We start from the raw sequence: 17,685 nt of genomic DNA on the forward strand, positions 1-17,685 counted from the left end.
TAAAAGAGAGAAGTTTATTTAAAGGAAAAAAAAATGAAGGAGAAACTGGGAGAGCTGGAGTTTGCTCCTAAGTTTTATTTTTCCCTCTAAGTCTGGCGCAAAGCCATCTTTTCATAGTTACTCCTTTCTCCATTCATAGGAGTGATATAGACTATTAGAAGATATTTTTGTGTCTAAATTATCATAGTTCATAAAATTAAAAGTCAAGTTGATAGTTTGTTTCAGCACTCACCCAAATCTTTCTCGGCCATGATTCTCAAGGGCAGTGCTGGGAATGGTTTGATTGGCATCCTGCAATAGTTAGACACTCTTATTTCATCCTCTAGCACTTTTGTTTACAGTAAAAATGTTCTTGGACTTCAAAGAACTAGAGGCACATACTTTCCCACTCTAAAGGAAGCAGGAGAAGAAACAAAGGAGGGGAAAACTACTTGGTAACTCAGTTGTAAATGTGACTATATGTGTAATAAGAGCTTAAGGAGAAAGTGTGGCTGAGATAGCTGCCATATTGCTTTAAATTACCGGTCTCTTTCTTTAGCCTATTTCATTAAGACTACAAACATCCATGCTCTTATAAAGAATGCATAATATTTTGTCTGTGGCAAATATTTGGTAAATTAACTGAAATCAGAATTAGAATGAATTAACCAAAAGACTTTGTTTTATTATACTATATATTATTATTCTAAAATCATCATTGACTGGTATTTGATTGATAAAGAAACAGCTTCTGGTGTATCAAAAAACCTCAGGTAGAAACAGAAAAGTGTCTGGTGTATTCAAGAGGACAGCTTCCAAGATGACAGAATAAATGTGCTTCTTACACACACACACACACACACACACACACACACACACACACACATGTACACATAAACACACACACACACACACTGGTTAATTGGCAGTAATTCAAGAGTCTTTGAGTTTTGGATGTATAGAAGAGCACTAGAGTTGTGAATTTGGTTGGCTGATAGAAATGGGATGACACAAGTAATGAGCAGAGCAGAAAAAGAGAGTTTTGTTTGTTTCATAGCTTGTCTATGTGTTTGTTGCATTATTTAATTTTGTGTTGTGTTTCTTAGAATTGAAAATGGTAGTCATATGGTTCAGACCTAAAGATGAAAGAAGACTGCGTGCAAAGTAAGGAACTAATTAAAAGTAAAAAAAGACCAAATATATGAGCAATTAAAAGCACTCACTCTATCCTTAATAACAGAGCTCAGGCTATGGAAAATTGGAAAATTCAACAAAGAATTTCAAATCTGATAGGAGAGCAAAGATAATACCCAGGTTTGGATGGTTAGATTGGCATCTCTGAGAAGGTTTTACTAGAAGGCTTGGATTAGCCTCCAAAGTATCAGGACCAATGTTGGAAAGAGTTGGAGGCAATAAGCTCACTTCTTTTCTTTTTTTTCTTTGTCTTTCTATCAGTTAATTTATTTATTCACTTAACATCTCGACTGTGGCTCCATCTCCCTGCTCTCCTCCCAGTTTCACCCTTACAAATCCCTCCCTTCATTACTCCTAACCCTACTTCTCAGAGAAAGTGAAGCCCTGCTTGGGTGCCAGCCTACCCAGGGACATCTAGTTGGAGCGGGACTAAGCACATCCTCTCCCACTGAGACTCAATCAGGCAGTTCAGGTATGGGAAGGGGATCTAATGGCAGGAACAGAGTCCAAGACAGCCCTGTTTCAATGGTTAAGGCATCCGCATGAAGACCAAGCTACACATCTGCCACAGATGTGTAAAGGAGCTTAGGTTCAGCCCCCTCCTACTCTTTAATTGGTGGTTCAGTCTCTGGAAGCCTCCGTGGGCCTTGGTTAGTTGACTCTGTAGGTGTTCTTGTGGTGTCCTTGACCCTTCCAACTCTGTCAATCCTATCCCCAGTCAGCACACAGTACTGAAAGACTAGTAAGTGCACGCCTTTAATCCTAGCACTTGGGAGGCAGAGGCAGGCGGATTTCTGAGTTCGAAGGCAACCTGGTCTACAGAGTGAGTTCCAGGACAGCCAGGGATACACAGAGAAACCCTGTCTCGAAAATACAAAAGCAAAAACAAGCAAAAAAGTGCATTAGAAATCAATCTATACATTGAACATGTTCTTAATAGAACAGAAGAGGAGATAAGAATTCCATTGATGGTGGGAAAAATGTTGAATATAAGATATATCTTCAGTTCTATAGGTCTCCATGTGAGACAGTCTTTTTTTTTTTTTTTTGCCCCTTTTATGTTTTGAACAACAATTGGAAGAGATGGAAGCGATATACTCATCAATTTTGTTATTTTTTTTCTACCCAGCAAGAACTTACTTTTTAAAATTACATTTAGAGTTTACATGTTCCTGAACTATGTCACTAATAATCACTAAATATGGAATATGGAGCAATATGTCATTTTTTTTTTTTGCTTTTTTCTAAGTCCATCAAAGGGAGATATATACAAACCACTGCATCACACTTCCACCACAGAACCACCAGAGTGCCTTATATGCCATTGAGAAGGAAGACAGAATGGCCCAATACCAGACTGTGAGCACAATGAAGCTCTCCTTCAAAGGCATCATGGGAGTAATGGAGGAACAGTGATTAAACAACTAAAAAATTATTCAGCTATATTGCCCTTGGTCTCATCCTCTGCCATTCTACATCTCTAATGGTGGTACTTTTTGACAGCCCACAGAGCCCAGCATATTAATCAACCTTGCCAGCAATTTGAGGTCTATTTTCCTCCCTCTGGAAACAGAATTCTAGAATATTCTTATAATAAGATGTCCATGAAGATCAGAATAAGAGAAGCTAGCTATTTAGAAAAGGTATAGAAACATTTGGTATATGAAAAGTACAACTGATTTCCATGTACTTCATTTTATTTCATTAAATTCATTTTCAATCCTCCCATTCCTATTTAATTATATTGTCAAACATTCTCAAAAGATAAGGTATATTGGCTCAAATTATTTACCACATTAGAAATGTGTGTATTTGTATGTTCTACAAGCCATATAGCAAAGAAACTATTATTTTAGAAATTTAGGACTTTGTTGTTTTGGTTTGTTTTTTCTCTCTGTTGTTTTGTTTAGTCTTTAACCATACCTCTCTTTATTTTCTGAAACACAGTCCTTATTCTCTTGAAAGCACCATCTCTAAACCTTTCTTTACTTTTTACCACTTTTTACTTTTGAAATCTGATTATAAATAAATTGGGAAAACTTACTAAGAGCCCTGTTTCTCTCAAATATTTGGAGTCATAAATTTTAGATTTATAAAGTTTTTGATTTTTTGAAAACTGATGCTTGCTTAGTTATAAGATATTTATGGTGATTTCAGCATAGACCCTCTGCCTTCCTGTCTTCCATTTTACTCCAACTTTCCCCTTCCCTGCTGCCTCCTTTCCTTCTCTGTGTCCTTTGTTTTTCCACTCCCATTCTTTCTCGGGCCTTTTCACTCTTTCCTGCTTATTTGGAAATGACAGACTGAACTTGTCCAATTCCTCTGCAGATAATGAGAAGGATGCCTTTACTACAGAAAATGAAAAATAAGAAATGTAGTTATAAAGCTGACTAAAATTGATAAGGTTTTTGAAGATGATTTTTTTTTCTGAAAGGTTGGCAACTCTCCTTATGGAGAACAATAAAGCACTTCATTGTTCCAGAGTCAACTTTACTAATACTCACAGTGTCTGTATGTATACAGACATACATACAGTATACCATAGGCTCTATTTTAGGCCTTATATTCTAGAAATCTGTAGTCTTATTTCAAAGTTCTCATGGTGTTTATATATCAATTTCTCCTCTCCTTCTGTTTGTCTTTGTCTTATCTATCTATGTGTACATACACATTCTCACTCTCTTGCTTCTGCGATTTACTTGAATCTGTAAATAGAAAATTGCAAACCCAAATATTCAGACCTCTCCTCTCTTCAAAACACCCCAACTGTGTTCTTCTACAAGTTAATAAGTAGAATCTCCATTTTATGTGTTAGGCTAAAGATAATATTTATCCTTGATTCCTTTCATGCCCTCTCTGTCTGCATCAAATCACTGGTATGTCCTATCTACTTCTCCTTTATAAGATTGATGAGTTCCTTCCAGCACCACCTCTGTAGGTCATCCATTTTACTTTATCATCAGTAGTCGTATTTTCAATTTATTTTGAGAATTTCATATGTGAGAATTGCATGTGCATTTTTCCTTCTCGCTCCAACTTCTCCCATGTTTCTCATACTACACATTCACACACATGCACATACACACACATACACACATGTATACACACTGTCAATTTAGTGTTGCTCACATGTGTTTAAGGCTGATCTCCTAGAATTAGAGATATATCAAAGGGATTGTCCCTAGAGAAGACTGATTCTCCCTCTTTCTGTAACCATTCATTGATCATAGCTCTTATCTAGAGGTAGAGCCTTGTGAGATTTCTCCACTCACATTGGAATGTCAACTGGCATAGTCATTTTCCAGAGATTGTTAGGGAACTATATAGTTGAGATTTCTTGGTGAGCATTCCTATCATATAGAGAAGACAATATCTTAGGCCAGAAAACCTCTCCTGGTCTTCCTCTGGCTCTTACAACCTTTCCACTCACTCTTCTGTGATGTACCCAGAGTCTTAGGTGTAGTTGTATTGTAGATGTATCAACTGGAGCCTTGGCTTTCTATAACGGTCTCATTCAATGAACAAAAGAAGCTTTTTATGATGAAGAATGAGAGCTATACTTACCTGTAGTTTTGTATTTGTGACCTAAACATCTAGAAATGTTCTTCTCTATTAGTCAATGGTTAGCTGTGTTCTCTAGGGGCATGTGCTTCCCTCTTTGGCCTTTGTCAGCATCTCTTAGCACACTCGTTATCATTTATTTTTATTTATTTATTTTTTTTAAGATTCTGATTTTTTTATGATTCTGTTGTCATCTTGCACACTGTAGACATTCTTCCTGTGCTTGGTCATTTATTCATAGATGTTATTCCAGATACCTTTAACTCAGACTTCTTTTACAAAATTTATTTCTGTCCACTTCAAGTTTTATTAAACATCTTCCTGTATATGCCTATGCATACACCCGACAACTTCGTCATCTCTCTTACTCTAGTCTTGAATATCTTTGCATCCCTATTCTGTCTAATAATTGGTCTTTAGCCTTTCTCCACAATCTCTTCTAGAAACTGGTATATTAAAAAAATAGTAGACATTTTACTGTTATTTATTTATAATAAAATTTCTGTCGATATCTTTCATTTCCAAATAGCAATCTAAAGATGAAAATATGAATGCAGCACCATGTTTAAAAATCTCATTTTCTCAAGATCCAGGAACCCTTTGCCAACACATACACTCAGACAAGAGGGAAATAAATTGGCTGTTTTTCAGAAACAATTTATTTTCCTACTGCTAACATAGTCCAAAGAAAGCGATGTGCCAAGTCTCATCAATCTGCTTGCTCACTAATGAGTGAATGATGGAGTGACTTATTAAATGAATATTTCATGGATATTCCCAAGTGTTGACTCAAAAATTCATAGCATGTCCCAATATTGCACTTTTCACTCTTGGCTCCAATGAGGTCTTTCTGAACTTCTTCCTCATGAGCCATTCTACCTTTTCCCCTCTAGATTCATCTTCCTGTTAGACAAATGTTGTGTGTACAATACTCATTATATAACTGCAAGTAGTTGACCTTTGTTAACCTGGTTATATGAAGAAAGTTATCAATTATGAAAATATGTAATCTAGGAAGCTTTTCTAAATCTCATGATAATGGAAAATTAATTTAACAATTTTAATGTTGGGAAACAAAATTGCTCTAGCTAATCTGAACGTTTTCTTTCATGGCTATATGTAAGTCACAAAATAGAAAAACTAATTACTACTGAATTCTATACTTATATTCATCTGTTTAAGCCTTATATATTTAGAAAAGAATATGCAGAGATTTTGTTTGTCTTTCTTGATTACCATAAACTGGTAAAAAAAAAAAACTAATCACTTAATTTGATCCTTAAAATGACAATGTATGGTATCCCGAGAGGAAATATTCTCATCTCTATCTTAAAGATGAGAAAAGGGATTTTTCCAACTGATTAAAAAAAAAGACATTTTCATTATAATATGTGAAATATCCTTAAATTTAATTTTTTAAAATGTTCAAGCTGTGTAGTTTAGGATATCAGTGCACAGTCTTGCTAATAATTGCTGTTTCCAAAATAGTTAACAACTAATAATAACCAGGTATGGTGGGTGGGACACTTTATATATCCTGTCACTTGGGTGGCAGAAACAAGTAGACTACTATGAATGCAAGGCCAGCCTGGTCTATGTAGATGTTCCAGGTTAGCCAGTTCTACAAAATGAAACCCTTTCTCAAATTATCAAATGATCAAAAGGATAATAGTGGCATTGTCAAGAAAGACTTATAGCACCAATGTATGTGAACAAATAAAGTATAACAGGTAGTTGGAATCCAAGAAGTACGAGCACCAAATTTATGTAGATTGTAAACTTATTTGTTTGTTTGTTCATTTATTATCTTGTGTTCTGAAAGCTTGATCAAAGCTACAGGAAGCCCTTGCGAGCACCAGCACTGTTTTTCCATTACTCCATTCAGTACTCCTCAATGTTACTTTCCATTTTTAACACCTTATTTTAATGTATTTTAGGAAACTTTAGTGATTAGTTTTGTTGTCTGACAGTTTCATCATGTCAATAATATATTGCAACTACTCTCTTCCTGCAACACTTGCAAATCACTTTCTGCCCTTACCAATTCCCTCCTCTAGTCCAATTTTAGTTCCTTTCTTTTGTTTTGATTTTGTGACCAATATAGTTTAACCAAGGCTATCTGTGTAACAACTAGATTGGAAATGTGTCCCTTGCAGCATGGCTGGCTCACCAATGAGCCCACAGCTAGAGGGAATGATTTCTGTAAATGAGTTCAGCAGTAGCAAATAGTGCAGCAGTGAGGGAGGACTTGCCATTTCAGTCTCCCCTCTATCCATGTCTGACGTTTGGTGGCCTGTCATTCATTACACAGACCCATTGAAGGCATTTAAAATTTCTCAGAGTCCATGATTGCAGAAGCTTTATCATGCAACGATGATATGTTGCAGGTTCTCCATCTTCTGGCTTCTACATTCTTTCCTTCCCCTCTTCCAAAATGTTCCATGAGTCTTCATAGTATAGTATAGGCATGACTTTCCACATTCTCTATTGTTTCTGGGAAGGAGAGATTCCTCTGAGTAGTGTTTGACGTTTGGTATAAGCAAACAGAAGTCAGCTTGACACTATTTCAATTTAGCAAAACAATAACTTTCAATTCCCGGCTAGGCCTGTGATCTGTCTACCATAGGCTTCTGACCATATGTATAGTATCAGACAAGACTCTTGAATGTCCATGAGGTAACTGATTTTATCAGTGTCTAATAGTGAGAAAACAGAGGAGCTGGAATTTACATTCAAGTGTGTGTTTTTTTTCTTAGATCCACAGACTTATCTCTTAGTAAAAACATATTCATAGGAGTCGTCAATAGTTTCTTAATGAAAGACTTCGTTGCTCAGCACAGGATTCTTGGAGCCAGCATATAGACGTTTTATGTCATTGACCTATGACATTTGTTTGTTCAGATGTTCAAAGCAGAGAATCAATCTGAGACAGATAAAAGGTGACCATCACTTCAACATTGGGGCTACATCTTCTGACTCTCCCCAGCAAGAGTGCATAGTGTGAGATCTTCCTCACTGGTGGTTGTTCCTAAGAAAAATGCTCAAAAGGCTCATTGAATGTGACTGAAATAAAATCTTGGTGATAGGAAGTTACAGAGGACAGAGAATGCATTTAAAAAGTTGTGTACCAGGGGTCTGGAGAACTTGCTGACTGGTTATGTGTACTGCTCTTGCATGGACCTGGGTTCTATTACTAGCCCAACATTGTGTGGCTCCCTCTAGCTCCAGAGGGATCTGATACCTTTGACCTCACTGGTACCTGCACTACCCTAACCCCATCAGCAATAATAAAAATAACTCTACATTTGTATTCATTTATGAGCAGTATAGACTCAGAATGAAGCAATTATCATTATAGAAATCTTTGAGACAAAATGGCAGAGATACTATGCAAGCTTCTATGTATAAATGTCTGAGTTGAACAAATGACCCTTCCCTCAGGCCAAGAGGCACCCTTACAAGAAACTTTTTAAGGTATTTCAAGAAATAGTGATGTTTTAAACTAAAAAACAACAACAAAAAAATTTAAGAATACAAGGAAGCCATTGGTTTTTTTCTTCAATTGAGTCATTTCAGAAGTCTTTTGATCTAGTATATAGGTATTGAGAAAACTCAGTGACAAAAGACCAGTAAACCAACGCTTTTATGCATTAAAGCTTAACTATGAAAAGTCAAGGATGAACTTTTAGAATATTAAGCTGAGTGAAATAAGCCAATGAGGAAAATCAAATATTGTCTGAGTCTAATTATATAAGATATCAAATCTAGTGAGATTTGTAGGACCATAAGAGAGTTGTTGAGAGTAGTGAAATGAGGGAAGGAGGGACGAAGTGTTTCTAGACAAAGAGCATAATAAATTCTTGGTTAATCAATCTGGTATGTTCTAGAAACATACTATATAGCATTATATCTAGATTCTTCTATGCTGTGATATACATATGAAAATATAATAGAATAAACCAACTGTAGATTATTTTTGTATAAAGCTAAAAGAGTTGAACAGTCCATTGCTTAACATGAGTCTACTTGAGTAGATCAAATTTCAGTTTGGGGGCCTGAAATATTTCCTCTGTTGATGAGCAATTATCAAAACCAGCAGAAGGAGCTGTGGAATGGAAAGTACTTTGTACAACATAGTCACTGCAATGGATTCCATAAAGACTGAAATCTAAGTAACCAGGCAACTATGTGAGAGATGGGAGCAAAACATGATGCTTAAATTGTGATTATGGGCATTTGATCTACCTTCTAAGCAATCAAGAGTGAAATGGAATCTCCCATGGAGAAAGGTATCAGGAACTAGTAAACTTAAGAAAAAAATTATTCAGTTAGAGTACTTTACAATATAAGACTTTAGAAGCATGTCTGAGCAATTTATTGAAACTAATTGATATCAAGGACTTGGTAAATTCCTTTGATGCCAACTATACTGAGGTCAGAGATGACTTTGGAAGTAAAAAATGGTGATTAAATATTCGGGATTGAGGAAGACTCCAGAGACGTTCCCTTCTTACAATAAAAAAAAAAAAAAAAAAAAAAAAAAGATGACAAAGTAAAAAAGCTTTAGTTTTCCCGAGAAAACAAACAAACAATAACAATAAGCTCATTCAGGTAGCTGACGCAGCACTATCCAGTACACTCCAGTCTGTCAGGGACTGGAAGACATCATTCAGGAGAATGCTCGATAACAGCTCAACAAGGATGAGGTTACTGAGCTCCTCAGAGGCCTGCAGCAGCACACCGACTCACTCAGCTGTTGCGAAGAGCATTCTGCCTGTGCGTAAGCAACAGCTGGAGAAGGCACTTGCAACCACTTTTCACTGTAAACTTTCTTTTTTTTTTTTAATTGGACATTTTCTTTCCTTACATTTCAAATGTTATCCTCTTTCCCGGTTCACTGTAGACTTTCTCTATTGGGCACTTATCCAATGTGCTAGCAAGTTCCAAGCTCTGATAGTCATAAATGTAGAATTTCATGTATCTTCTAGATACTAACCTTGTTACGATGAATTTGCTTTGAAGGAGCTTGTGCTGTCTTTTGGAAGGAAAAAAAAAATGAATTCTTAAACCTCCTGGTTGAGGTCTCCTAGGCGATGCCTGGGGCACACAGTCCAAGGCTAGAAGGACAGAGCTTTAGACTTTTCCAAAACACTCCCTCTGCCTTTCAGCGCCATTGGGGGAAAAAAAATGATTTAAAACTGTCTGAGTTTTGATGTCTCATCTCTTTCCTAAAAAGCAGTAATGCTTCTATGGCAGATGACTGTGAGAATCGGGTAGGGAAATCCGCTACATGCCTGCAAACTCCCTAACTTCCAGTGAATGCTAACTTACCTTCTGAAAACTGGAGATGTGGTGAATGTCTTCTCTTGTCTTCAGTCTGGAACATAGTTGCACAGTGAGTTTCAGGGCTCTGATAAAACACAGAGAGACTCCAAACGGAGGAAAGTGGGAGGAGAGGCAGTGTCTAGATTGGCTGTGGAGTGAAGCTTGTTTGAAACCTGTGCTATTTTAGAATTCTGACTGGTTTACATAATTAAACGTCAACTTTTCTTACTGTATACAGTAACGGGTTTTGAAGTGTTACTGAAGACTGCAGAAAGATAATTTTATTCAACTATGTTAAAACAGTGGGATTAATGTTTACTTATTTTATGGCATATGTCTTCTTTTAAATGCTATTCATTTTGCTAAAAAATACTGATGTACATTACTGTTTAATGTGTTAGCAAAGTAGTGTGGGGGCGAGAGGTGGGAATTTTGTAGGCAAACAGAGAAGATATGTGCAATGATATGGTCCACAGGTCTCCAATATATGCCTAAATGTGGATAGCATAAACATGTAAATATATAATTACATGTATACATGTTTGTATGTTCTCTGAGTATTATGCTATGCTGTGTTCACTATGCATAACAATGCTATAGTATATAACATAATAAAGCACAGCAAGAGATAAAAAAAAAAAAAACCATGATTTAGTATAGATTCAGTCAGCTCAACATTAAATTCTTCATTCCCCTTTTAAGTCATGAACTTTCACTTTCTTTGCTTAAATAAAAGTAGATTTTTATTAATCAATGTCCTCTTATTGACAATTTAACGCACGTATAGAATACATGATAATTACTGCAACCACACCTTTTCTTCTCTTCATCCCATTGCACCTATCTCTCCATTTTCCTTACATCCACTTGCCACACTCCTGCCTTTCTGTTTGGTTTTGTGACCCACTGAGTTAATCGGGTCCATCTATGTGACTGAGCTTTAGAGAGAGAACCATCGTGTCTTCTCTGGGCCTGAGTGTCCATCCTCTAGCATCTTCTTCTCAGCGTCTTCGGAGGCCACGGATTCAGAGGCTCCTACAGCCACTGCTATTTCCTGAAAAAAAGAGAGATCTCCGAGTAAGACTAAGGCTTTTGCCTTGTAGTGCTGTACTTGTGTTTTGTTTGTGTTTGGCTGTGTTCTCTTGGAAGCCTGCTCTCTTCTTCAGAGAAAATGAGAGGCAGTGGATCTGGGGAAGAGGGCAGGTGGCAGACAGTTTCAAAGGCAGGAGGGAGGGAAAACTGTGGTCAGGATGTGTTGTATGAGTGGAAGAATCTATTTTCAATAAAAAAGAAGGAAAACCATGAGATTTGCATCAATAAGTTTTTTAATATTCCAATAAGCAGAGGGAAAAGAATCTTTCAGAAGGTGAGGATTTAAGTTCCTAAAATCTATCAATTTACTCTCTAGAATAAGTATTCTTGGTTTAAGAGAAAGAAAAGGTAAAGGAGAATCCCATGATGATCAAGGTTGTCGAGGAAATGTCTGTACAAAGTAAGGAGAGAACTTTCATTCTCAGGAGTCTGTAGATGAGGCCCTCGTGGTAAGGCTGAACACTTAATGGATTGCAAAATTGAAGGAAAAGTTATCTTTAGGATATTAAAAGCACCCGTTGGTGTAACATAGTGCCTCGAAAACTTTCTCTGACACGGAACACTGAGGTTTCAAACCACGCCTCCGTTACTGGCCAATTGTTACTGCATGTGCATAAACAACCTTAGTCAGGACCCAGCATCAACCTTAGTCAGGACCCGGCATCAACCTTAGTCAGGACCCAGCATCAAGCAAAGGCTTCTACAAGTCTTGTGCTGCTAACGTTGATTTCCGTGGTCAATACCCGATTCCAAGAAGAAAAATGTTCCTGATTGTTCCCACATTGTGTTAATAAAAATAGAATAATTGGATTCCATTTTCAAATATGTGATCATGACTAAATTGACAAGATAGAACTGGATTTCAGATAAGCTAATTCAGTGGTATTACTTTTAAGCAGCATTTAAAAGGTCTTATACTAAAACACAACACACACACACACACACACATTACTAATTTAATTAAATCACTCACAAAGTGACAGATCCAGTCAACAGCAGTTTATTATTACACAGCAATTATTAAAGTGAAATATTGCAAGATGCTATGCATTGTTACTAGATTCTAAACATTTCATTTGACGTCGGCAGAAAAGTACAGATTAATCAGTTTGTTGATAAGTTAAAAGCTCCTTTATTAAAATATTTATATTACATGTATAAAGGAGGAAACCAGCACTGAAGGCTCTAAAAATGACTCTGGAGCACACTGAACTACATTCCTTTTGAACATATTTGTAGAGTGGCTTACATTGAAGCAGATTCCATATTACAGCATTTAATTTGTAAGATTAATAATTTTTATTTTAACGATCTATGTGATTCTAGAAAAATAAATATAGCCAAGCACAAACTATTTACTTATATTTTATAATAACAAGGCATAAATGTTTTATGAAATATTAGGGCTTTTAAAAGGCCAGTGAACATGGTTTCTCATTTATTTCTACTGAGTTTCTGGTCTTCAATAAGCCTAGGGAAATCTTTATGAGCTTCTAAATATTATACTACTATAATTGGATCATTTAAGTATTTGTCAGCATCTAGAATAGACAAGTTCTTAGTCCATACTCTATGAGTTTCTAACATCATGACCTAGGATAAATTATCAATCTGTTTATTTCCCCATATCCTCAATTATAAAGTGAAGAGTAGTAATTTTTCCCATGATTTTATTGTATTACATGCTTGCTTCTACACACATATCTTACATACTACTTAGTAGACATATGCATGATAACTGTCATTGTTTGGTTTTTATTAATCTTTAAGAAGTATCATTTTGTGAAATTCATTTGGATACAATTGATGACTGAACGAATTTAAACTGTAAAGTATGTATTAGGGCATAAGTCATTGTTCATTTATTGTATTTGTTTTTGCTAAAAATCATAGCTTTATTTATATCTATATCTGTATTTATATCTCTATATAACTATATTTATATGTGTAACAGGAATTGTTTTCTGGGCTGGGTATAATTATCAGCCTTTGGACATTGGGAACTGATTATAACTTCTCATGGTGATCCTACTCTGGTTTGGAATGTAGCTATTTTGGATGCGCGCAGCTTTCATAGGGCAATTTGCTATATCATTCTCTGTCCTTACATGATATATATGAGGATGCTGTGGAAATCTGTCAGATCATACAAAAATTCATCGCTATCCTCTGTAGCCAGTGCTAAACAGGACTGTAAGACAGTTGTTTAGAGAGAATCTGCTTTTGACTTTAAGAGAAGAATAGGAAGTTAAAAGTTGGAGAACAAATCAGGCACTTAAATCCAACGGATCAAAGATGACCAGGACTTAAAGCCATTCAGGCAAGAGGAAGAAGGCGGCTTCTTAAATGACAGGCTGGATACTCATCAAGGCTATGACCTATTTGGGAGTCACTCCAGGATTTATAAGCAAGGACAGAGGATAAATTCTTCCTTGCAAGGTTAATTTAAGACATAAGAAAAGTATTTCTGTGTACGTTTGGGGAAGTTTTGTAAATTTATTATGATTGTACTATTTTAAAATAGATTACCACTAAAGGACAAAGGTTTTGAGACAGCAGAAAAAAATAGCAATTATAATATTATTGGCTGGGTGGGAATTTATATTTTCAAGGTTCATTATTTGTTTAATTAAAGCACTCAGAATTGCTGGAGGTGCTATTACCTAGAAATATTAGACAAATATGAGTCACTTTGAAAGACTAAGAGATGAGGGAAAACCTTTTAAACAGATTAATCACACTTAGTCTTTTCTGACTTTGAAGACTATATCTCTTTAGTTTTACTTATATCAAGAATTTATGCCGGGTGGTGGTGGCACACTCCTTTAATCCCAGCACTTGGGAGGCAGAGGCAGGTGGATTTCTGAGTTCAAGGCCAGCCTGGTCTATAGAGTGAGTTTCAGGACAGCCAGGGCTACACAGAGAAACCCTGTCTTGAAGAAAAACAAACAAACAAAAAAAAGAATTTACCCTTAGAATTATCAGCTATTTATATGGTGATGTCTTTGCTTTAAATGTGATGAATTCAGACCTAGAGGAAAAGAATTTACCTGCAATCTTATATACCTGGAGAATGGTGGAATCATGAGTTTTTACTCAACGTTTTATATTATTAAATGACATGTGTTGAAATCTTAGTGAAACATCAGATTTTAAAGAAAGGAGTTTATAGTAAATTAGTGTTGTAGAGGAAAAACACTAACCTATAGAAGAGAGGACAGAGAAAAGAGACACAAGACAAGATATATTGTAAAAGAGAACAGAAGACGGTGATTCAGAATGGAGACAGTATAAAAGATTGAAGGTGCATTCTAATGTCTAGTGGGTTTTTCTTCTAATTTTTTAGAATCGTCTTTTATATGTTATATGCATTGGCGTTCTGCCTGAATGTTTCTCGTGTGTGAGAATGTTAGATGCCCTGGAACTAGATTTACGTAGACGGTTGTCTGCTGCTATGAGGGTGCTGGGAATTGAACCTTGGTCCACTGGAAGACCAGCCAATGCTCTTGTCATCTGAGTCAGCACCTCTTTTAATTTTTTTTTTTAATTTAAGAATTTTTTGTATATCATATTTTCACCATATTGTTTTCCCTCTTTCATCTCCTCTTAGGTCTTCCCTGCCTCCCTGTGCACCCGATTTCGTATTCTTTCTCTCTCTGTTTCTCATAAACAAAATAAAAACAGAAAATAAATACCAAAGCAAACAAATAAAACCACATAAAAATGACCCTCCCCTCCTAAAAAGAGCTGAAAGTACATTAAAAACACAGAGTCCATTCTTATCCACCAACTACTTCTGAGCATAGTATACGTGGATGGTCTGAAGTGTGGTTGATATTCTCAGAGCAACTCTGCAAGGGAAAGTGGGTTTTCCCTAACCCCATAGGTACCAGTGTCGAGTAGCTTCATGCGTTAGGGTGGGTTTTGTGTCTGCTCTCCCTCTTCTCACCGGGATGTGTTGATTTGAACCTGTACTATCGCTGTTTGTGTTCTCATATCCCCTAAGTACTAGTCCTGTTGTGTCTTCCAGATAATATTTTTTTCCTCTTGAAATCAACCAGCACCTCTGCCTCTTATACTCCTTCTTCCTAGTCTTCAACATGGGTCCCTGAACCTTAAGTCAGGGCAGGGGGGTTAATGAAGCCATACCTTTGGGGCTTATTGCTCCAAAGGCTTTCATTCTTTATAGTCGTTATGAGTCTGTTTGTTAACTACCACTTAGTAGAAGAGGCTTCTCTGATGAGGGTATAGCAGATGTCATTAGGCCTTATTTTATGGCCCTGTTACCTTGGTAGAATAACTGTAGTCGGTTTTCCCATAAGGCCCATGATCTATTTAGTCTCGGGTTCTTGTCCATTTTAGCACTGTCACTTATGGGCTCCATCATGAACTAGGCCTTATATCCAACTTAAAAAAGGAGGTTGGTTATTCCTATCATAGCATTGGTGACACTATTGCACTAGTGTATATTGTAGGTAGGTCAATGTTGTAAGACCCGGGACTTGTAGCTGTGTGATATTACTGCTTTCTCCTCTGGTAGCATACCACCACTATTTCTCTATGTGAGATAAGAGAAAAGAAGGAAGTTATATAAACATAAATGTTCATGTTTGAGGTTTAGCTAGCAAGCCAGCAGGTTTGTGCCATTTCTGCCCTGGTACCAAATACAGATAGGAATTGACTAATGATGGACTCATTCTTCAGATTGGTCTTGAAGTGCAGGGGGCTTTACTGTGTTCTTATCCGTCAGTTGTCATTTTTTTTGGAGGGGGGCTTTTCTTTTCATTGGGATACTTCATCAGAAAGAGAATTCTCATAGTGGATATAAAGTGCCATGATTATTATAGATTGGTAGCCTCGGTCAAAGGGTCAAAATCCTAAGGAGTTGTTCCTGCTTCTATGATTTTATACACTGTTGTATTTGCTGTGTCTTGCTAATCACCAGGATTTAAATATCAGTCCAGTCTGCCCTGGCATAATTTCTCCAAGCACTGTTTCCTAGGGTTTAAAGTGTGCTATATCTTCTTGTAAGCTCCTTCTGGTATTTATCCTATGGCCGTCATACTTGACGCTCTGGTAATATTAGTCCTATCCTTGATGACATTTTTACCCATTACACTGATGTCTTTTACAGAAACTGCCTCTTTGGGAGCCAGGACTGGTGAGGACGAACTTACAGAGCAACAGCTGAGGGCAGCCTCAGGTAATGATACCTATTCCTCTCAGAAGCTAGCCTTGTCATGACTAAAAGGCTCCTGCCATTCCCATCATTGATGGAACCAGTGTGCCACAGAAACGCTTTGATCAGTTCTTCATAAAATCATGATTAAGTGTATTCTTATATTTAGAAACATCTAAGCGGATCTAGTTTGTAGACCAATTTCAGGTTCCCAGCAAAACTGAAAGGTATGCATTTTGTACACCATTGTTATATCATTATAACCATCTCACAGCATGAGCAAGACGGAGGGGGCTCCCTCTGTGAAATATCAGTTCTGTGGAGCTGGAGAGAGAGAGAGACAGCTCAGTGGTTAAGAGTACCGACTGCTTTTCCAGAGGTCCCGCATTCCAATCCCAGCAACCACATGGTGGCACACAACCATCTGTTGCCGTATTCTGGTGTGTCTGGAGACAGCTACCGTGTACTTATATATAATAAATAAATAAATCTTTTAAAAAAGAGAGAAATATCAGTTTTGTGCAACTAAGAACAGAACTGTGGCGAAGGACATGAAGCAGGTGATCTGAAGAAGAGAGCTTCTTAGAAAACTCTTCTCTTAAACGGCAGTGGCATAGCTTAAGGTATTGTAAGAATGAAGCCCCTAAGCTGGCTATTCGGCTTGGATAACAAATCAGAGTGCTCACCCCTGCAGAGGCTTATTCTCTCTGTCCCAGCAATCTTTGGTTATTAAAGTTCTGTGTGTAGTGTGAGTCATGTGGATATTCCCTTCATGTTAGCATATCTGTTACTGTTGTGCTTGTTCAGGCCTTCTTTAGGTCATCATATTGTTGAAGTATCGTGAGTAGATTTCCTGTCATTTCTGTGTGTACAACCTCATAGGAAACGTAGTTATCTATGTCTTCTGTCTCTTCCATTCCTTCCGTTCCATCTTCTTTAATGTTTCCTGAGCCTTAGGCACAAGAGTTATGTTGTAGATGTATCTACTGGGGACCGGCACCCTAGGATCAGTTTTCTTTCTGTAATTTGACCAGTTGTGGTTTACTATGGTGCTCTCCAAGTGAGCATATATACACACAAGCAATCCTACATGAACTCATCGCATTGTATTTACATATTTATGAATGTTATATGTAGCAATCAAATGAAAGAAAAAAGAGGCTGTGGATTTGAGAGGGGGTAAGGAAGAAGATAGTAGGAGGGGGGAAGTGGAGGCTGAGTTGATGGAATTATATTTTAAATAAAATATTTACATAGTAAGTTAATATATCAGATAAATAAATTTGGTATAGAAGAAAAAGTGGGGAAGAACCTCGAGCAAATAGGCACAGGGGAAAATTTCCTGAAGAGAACAC

At 36.9% G+C, this 17,685-nt stretch overlaps 1 protein-coding gene across 8 annotated transcripts in view; it reads left to right on the forward strand.

Moving 5' to 3' along the window:
* Zfhx4 (zinc finger homeobox 4) overlaps positions 1–17,685 on the forward strand; it is a 197,316-nt gene that overhangs the window by 146,325 nt on the left and 33,306 nt on the right. For all 8 annotated transcript variants that reach the window (XM_031376298.1, XM_031376295.1, XM_031376301.1 and 5 more), the window contains exon 5: positions 16,286–16,354. In XM_031376298.1, the coding sequence (XP_031232158.1) occupies positions 16,286–16,354 (69 nt within the window). The remainder of the gene's footprint in view (positions 1–16,285; positions 16,355–17,685) is intronic.

The sequence above is a fragment of the Mastomys coucha genome, unplaced genomic scaffold, assembly GCF_008632895.1.
Source record: "Mastomys coucha isolate ucsf_1 unplaced genomic scaffold, UCSF_Mcou_1 pScaffold17, whole genome shotgun sequence".
NCBI lineage: Eukaryota > Metazoa > Chordata > Mammalia > Rodentia > Muridae > Mastomys > Mastomys coucha.